Source organism: Otolemur garnettii, unplaced genomic scaffold (genome assembly GCF_000181295.1).
Source record: "Otolemur garnettii isolate 467f Iridium unplaced genomic scaffold, OtoGar3 scaffold00073, whole genome shotgun sequence".
Taxonomy (NCBI): Eukaryota; Metazoa; Chordata; class Mammalia; order Primates; family Galagidae; genus Otolemur; species Otolemur garnettii.
In genome coordinates, this window is record NW_003852468.1 from 5,662,021 (window position 1) to 5,668,657 (window position 6,637).

Sequence of the window (6,637 nt, forward strand, 5' to 3'; positions counted from 1 at the left end):
AGTTTCCAGCCATCTGTCCCTCTAGGACACTGCTGCATCCTCCGTCCTCTCCCTCTGTTCCCCTACACTCTATTCATTCTTCTTCTCAATGTGCTGCAGAAAACCTTACTAGGCCACCGTATATTCACCAGATATGCCCCCCTGGGCCTCCCTACTCCATGAGCCCAAGGAGGGAGGAGGCGCCAGGGCTAAGCCCGGGTTGGGGCCACAGGCCTCCTCTGGCTCAGGGCCTCTTGCGTCCTCACTCCACCCCAGGTTCATCTGGCAGCTAGGGAAGGGCTCAGGGCCCTGTGTTAGGAGTCCATGCTTCCTTTCTGATTCTTCTCCCTCCTTATCCAAATCTGATCTACTTTGAGGCCAGAAAATGGTATGTGATAGTGGATTTATTCTTCCAAATTCTCCCTCAGATTTTCTCTCCTTTGTTCCTAGAATTCTCCTGAATTTTCCTTCTTCTTTGGGGACAAGCATAGAATCCTTTTGCTGCTGCTTGAATTGGTCATAGGATGACGGGAAGCGTGGAGAAAATCCCTCCAGTCAACACGACAGCATCCTAATGCCGTGGTATCTTCTACCATCTTTCTGCCCCTTGCCTACTTATCTTTCTATTTTTCCCTTCAGCTTGTGGCCCAAATCCTGGAACATAAAGATATAGGCTTTGCCATGGTGGATTCCAAGAAAGAAGCCAGGCTTGCCAAGAAACTGGGTAAGTGTGATGTTTGAGATACTCTGTATCAGCAAGAAACAATGTATCTCACCAAAAAAGTACAGTTGCCTTTATTCTTGCAAGACAATTGGGCTATTCTTAAAGAAATATAAAATGGTCCTGTGGACCTTAGTCTTGGGTTCAAGAAGAATTTCATAGAAGATAGGCCTGGATTAAATGATTTTACAATAACCATGTAATACGAAGTTCTGATAATTAAGTTCATGAACTCATCCTAGAAAACGTGCTACATACCTCATTGCTGAATATCACTATGGTCACCTTCTAAGTATTCCCTTTGGGAAGCTGTGCGCCAATGCCAGTGCCTAGTCCATCCTTCACAGCAATTTGGAACTCCTTTTCTGGACTGACCATCAGAGCTGTCCCTAGATAGCAATAATGAACACCACGCAGTAAGACCCTGCCACACGTGCACAGCTGAGAGACACTGACATGGCACGGGTCTGGAGCCTCACCGGGTTGTTTGTACAGGACTGCCAACACAAGTGCACAGTGTCAAACCTCGTACAACAGCAGCTCTTACAGTCATTCCAGGAAAAGAATGATTCCAAAATTGCTCTGAAGGGTGGATAGGTGCTGGCATTGGTGCAGAGCTTCCCGAGGGGAGCTCTTCCAACATGCCCATAGCGACGGTCAATGGGGTGGGTGCCACATTTTTTAGGATGAGTTTGGGAACTTAATTGTCAGACCTTATATACCTTTGTAACAGTACAAGGAAGAGAGTTTCTTCCTGGAGAAACTGACACTGAAGAGTCAAGCCTTTGTTTCAGCTCCTAAAATAGGCTAAAAGCCAGTTTCTCTTATCTCACGTCTCTGATCTCTCGGAGAGAGTTAAAATCTCTTCTTTTGTTATTTCTTATTTCCTTGCCTCTTGGCTGAAGCAGCCAACAAAAGATAGCATTAATGGTGACTAAGTGTCCCTGTGGTTTGTAAATTTAAGGCTGAACCCCAGCTGGGCAGTATCATCGAGGGTGAGAGGGAGGATTTAGGTCGGTAACGGTTAAGTGGCTGCACAATGGAAGTTGTAATCTCTCCTGTCGATATGTCATGTTTAAGGGCAGTGCACTTGAAGAGTCTTACCTTGTAATCCCAAGGAGAGAGAAGAGAGGCAACTCCTGGTTTTCAAACGCCCACACATGTACTGCCCATTTGGCTTTTTCTGCATGATCGGTGAAGAATGGCTGTTAAAAAAATAGCAGGAGGTTATAAAACAGGACCTTTGAAGAAAGGTTAATTGGATGTGGAGTCATAAGCGCAGAAGCAAAAAGATTAGTGGTGGTTCAATAAATACCTTCAGGTACATAAAAGTTCATTATCCTAGAAAATTACAAACAAGCATTTTCTGTTTTATTTTCAAGAAGATCAGAATGTTTTTTTAAGATTTAAAGTATAGGAGACATTAGGTTAGGCAAGAACACAGGACTCTAAAGTGATAAGGCATCTCTTTCCCCGGAGACATATTAAGAAATATTTTCCCCTTGAGCATGGGAACAGATATGTCCAACTCTCTCCCTGGAGTCAAAAACACTGCAATGAATCCTACCTCCTCCCTCGGCAGCCTACTGCCTGGATAATCTCCCTTCCCACCATTTTAATGAGAAGTTGAATTTAGGAGCATTTCCAATAAGTTTAGGTAAAGGAAAATTCTAGTGCCCCGAGGATCTGAAACTTCAGGGAAGAGAGGCTGGGCAAGTAGTGATAAAAAAGGGACAGAAACGGGGGTGACAGGGCCTGGGTCCTCTACACAAGCCTTTCTCCAAGCCCAGCTAGATAGAAAGCACTCCTACCTTTCAAGGGAGAAAGGGGGGGGGGGCTGCCCTCAGACTGTGGAAGGACTCAAACGCCAGGTTAAGGAGTCAGGTGGACAGTGGCCATTACAAATTTTTGATAAGAAGAATGACATGGGGTCAGTAGTATTTTTAGAAAACTAAAGCAGGGGTGAGGTGAAGAACAGCTTTATCTTAAGTTAAAACCCAGTTGGAATCATTAGTTCCTAATTATTTCAAATTTTAAATGCCCACTTTGCCAGCCCTCCGGTGGTGTTCTTTGGGGGAACATGGTCTAGTTCCCTTGATTGTGACCCCACTGTCATCACCCAGGGAATCTGACTCAGACCTCAGCTGACACATGGATCTGGCTACACCAGGATGACCTTGTCCTTGGGCTTCTTTCTTTCTTCCAGGTTTTAATGAAGAAGGAAGCCTGTACATCCTTAAGGGCGACCGCACAGTCGAGTTTGACGGCGAGTTTGCCGCTGACGTTCTGGTGGAGTTTCTCCTGGATGTGAGTGTTCAAGCACAGGGGTCTGTGTGGAGCTGCCTGGGCTCAGAGGGAACTAAAACCCCAAAGTGAGAACAGAGAAGCCTGGAAAGCTGACCTGGTCTAAGACAGGTTTCTCAGGCTCCAGAAGAAGCTAAGGCGCACCCACATCATTCTGCCATCTACTTCTGGGAAACTGGCTCCCAGGTCACCCCAGAAAGTGCTTATCAGGGTCTAGAGGGTGAGAAACCAGGACCATGCAGTGGTAACGTGCCAATTTCTTACCACGGATGCACCAACATCAACCAAAATTCCTACAGCCTTGCTCCATGGCTGCTGAAGAGGAGCCGGTGGACATGGGAGGCGGGGATAAGGAGTCACCTAAAGAGAGAGGAGGGACAGGAGCACCAATCAGCCACATCTCCTCAGAGCACCAGACAGGGTAGCACTAAAGATCCCCCCATTATCATACTCACTCTCAGCCCAGAAGGCGCCACACCTTCAGATCCATACACACAGAGGAACAAACGCTGTTAAAATATTTCATGCATAGAGAAACTCACACATTCAGCAACAGCTATACAGTTAAATGCTTTGCACACATGTTCTTGCTCAGATAAAATACCTACCACTGAATCCATACTGACAGTTCCGCATCTACCAGCCAGCACCCTGTAATCTATGGCTCTTTCTCTATAGCCTCAAAAACCAGAGAGAAGGTTAGAAGTGAGTTGAAGGCCTACAAAAAAAAAAAAAAAAAGTGATCATTGACCCTGCTTGGCCATCCGCTGACCCACACTGACAGCCCGAAGGAAGGGCAACAGGACAACTCTGGGCCAACATGGCACTGTCCCAACTTTATCAGCTAGGGAGAGGCTCTGGAAATGACACTCTAACTGCTTGAAATAATAGACAGTGTGATTGAGCCACATAAGCAGAAGACTAGGCAGAGTCAGAGCAGGTTTTAGACTTCATCAAATCAGGGGTCTAGCTCCAGCTTTTCATTGTAAATCACGGATAATTCTGCTTTGGTATGTTGCCTGTGTCCTGATTATTCTCAAGAGAGTTATGAGACGGCTAGAAGCAGGAGCAGATACCTCACATTTCTTCATTCATGTCTGATAATAGAAAAAAAAATAGATCTGGGCTTCCCATTGCCCTCTTGAGAGTAAAGAACTGTCCTAAAGCCTTTAGCAAATCTATCCTTCTGGGGTCAGTCACTTGGAGCAATAAAGTTAGGGAATCAACCTAAATGTTCATCCACAGATGGATGGATAAATAAAGGGTGTTATATATGCCCGATGGAATACTATTCAGCCATAAAAAGAAATATACTTTGTCATTTACAACCATAAAGATGGCGTTGGAGAACACTGTGTGCAGAAAACTAAAGCGCCCGCTCTCACGAAGGCACCAAACTCACAGTAGAGAGAGTAGAACGGTGGTTTCCAGGGGCTGCGGGAGGTGGAGGGAACTGGAAGATGATGCCCAGGGCCTCAGTTGGACAGGAGGAATAAGGTTTTCCTGAGATGTGTTATACATTTCAAAATCACTGAGAGGGGCGGCACCTGTGGCTCAAAGGAGTAGGGCGCTGGCCCCCTGTGCCGGAGGTGGTGGGTTCAAACCCAGCCCCAGCCAAAAAATTGCAAAAAAAAAAAAAAATCACTGAGAGAATAAATGTCTAATGTTCTCACCACAAGGAATAAGTATTTGAGGTGACGGATGTTAATTGGCTTGATTTAATTATTTCATGTTCTAGTCATACGTCAAGACATCACTTTGAACCCCATAAATATATAGCATATACAACTATAATTTGTTAATTTACAATTAAAAAATTTAAAAAAAATGAAAAACTGGTCAGAGGAATAGAATTATTCCTAGAAAATTAACCTCAGATCAATCATCCCACCCCTTGAGTCAACATCAACCCCTCAAACCGTACCACCGCTGTGCCCACAGCAGTTAGGAGTGGGGTGGGTGTTGGAGGCACCAGCCACAAAGCCACTCACTGCAGCTTGTCTCTGAAGGACTCTGCTCCCCACTGAGGGGAAGAGTTCTCTTATTTGAACATATTTCAGTGATGTGTGTGTGTGATTTCAGCTAATTGAAGACCCAGTGGAGATTCTTAACACCAAACTGGAAGTCCAAGCCTTTGAACGCATTGAGGACCAGATCAAGCTCATCGGCTTTTTCAAGAGTGAGGACTCCGAATGTAAGTTATCTGTCCACCCAGCCCGTCCGTCTAAAGCCTAGACTCCCGACAAGATATGGCAGAGTATCCCCAGAGCAAAGGGACCTCCAGCATCTCTTTTTCTGGATAGAACAGAGGTCGGAATCCTGGGGCAGTGGAGAGCATTCTGGAAAACTAGGAGAAATGGGGAGGGAGCTGACAGAACATTAAGGTTGGGTCCTGCTCTCTGGCCTTGAAGTGGGTGGGGGAGTTTTTTCCTGAAGAAGGAAAAGCTCTTCCTTCCTCCACTTTTCCCACCTGGCCTGGTCCCAGTTGGATCCTCCCCACCGAGGGCCACACAGTGAAGGGTTTCCCTGACAACAGCAGCTCCCGTGGTCACCAGCTGGAGAGCTTCTCAGTCAACTGGAAAGCATGAGAGGAAAATTTTGGGGGGGCTGGATACAGCTGGATACAGCAGCTGTGGCAGGGTGGGGAAAGTTGCTGGCCACACCTCAGCTGACCACTGCACTGCCCACCTGTGTGCCTGCACTTGCGGGCGGATTCCATCTGAACGCTTTGCAGGTTTTGGTGGTAACGTGGGTCTCTTGTGGCATCACCAGGACCTGTACAGGCATGAGAGGGTGGTGGGGAGTCCAGAAGAACAGGCAGAAGGGTAACTACTTGAGTACTGTACATTTTAAAAACCCTGCTGTGACAGCGCGCCCCCAAGGAGTTAAGCCTTTCCTGGTGTCTCAGCCTTGCAGAGACGGGTGGGCATGACTATAAAAGATGATCTGGCAGCACTCCTACGATAAGTGCTGCAAACATGATGCTGGTGACTATTTCTGGAAACCCCAAAATATTTTGAAATTATTTGCAAAACCATTTCTTTACCCAGTCTGTCCACTAGCATCCTAGTCACTTCGCCAACAACCACCCACCTGTTTTCTCTCTCAAACGGACCCAGTTTAACCCTCTTCTCATTCATGTCTTTAAAGCCTCCCCTCACAGGGCTTCAAACAGATGTGCTGGGGGAAGCAGCAGCCGGGGAGGCTCGCCCCGGTTCTCCTTTAGGTGATTTTGTCTCAGTTTGCACACTCCCCTGTCAGGGCTGACTACTCTGGGTGCTTCCCCTCCCCCTTCTACTTTCTCCCCTTTATTTCCTTCCCTTCTATTTCTCTTTTTCTTCTTTGTCTGGCCCCCTCAGTTTGTCTCCATCCTTATGTTTCTTTCTCCTCTATTAAGCTCAGGATGGCAGCGGAGGGAGGCAAGGCCATGGTTGGATGGAGGGAGACAAGGCCATGGTTAGACAGAGGGAGGCAAGGCCATGGTCAGACAGAGGGAGGCAAGGCCATGGTCAGACAGAGGGAGGCAAGGCCATGGTCAGACGGAGGGAGGCAAGGCCATGGTCGGACGGAGGGAGGCAAGGCCATGGTCGGACGGAGGGAGGCAAGGCCATGGTCGGACGGAGGGAGGCAAGG

The 6,637-nt window shown here is 47.2% G+C and overlaps 1 protein-coding gene across 1 annotated transcript in view; it reads left to right on the forward strand.

Annotated features, from left to right (window-relative positions):
- Positions 1 to 6,637, forward strand: part of CASQ2 (calsequestrin 2) — a 59,594-nt gene that overhangs the window by 21,655 nt on the left and 31,302 nt on the right. The window contains exons 2-4 of the mRNA XM_003793827.1: positions 619 to 703; positions 2,907 to 3,007; positions 5,087 to 5,198. Of these exons, the coding sequence (XP_003793875.1) occupies positions 619 to 703; positions 2,907 to 3,007; positions 5,087 to 5,198 (298 nt within the window). The remainder of the gene's footprint in view (positions 1 to 618; positions 704 to 2,906; positions 3,008 to 5,086; positions 5,199 to 6,637) is intronic.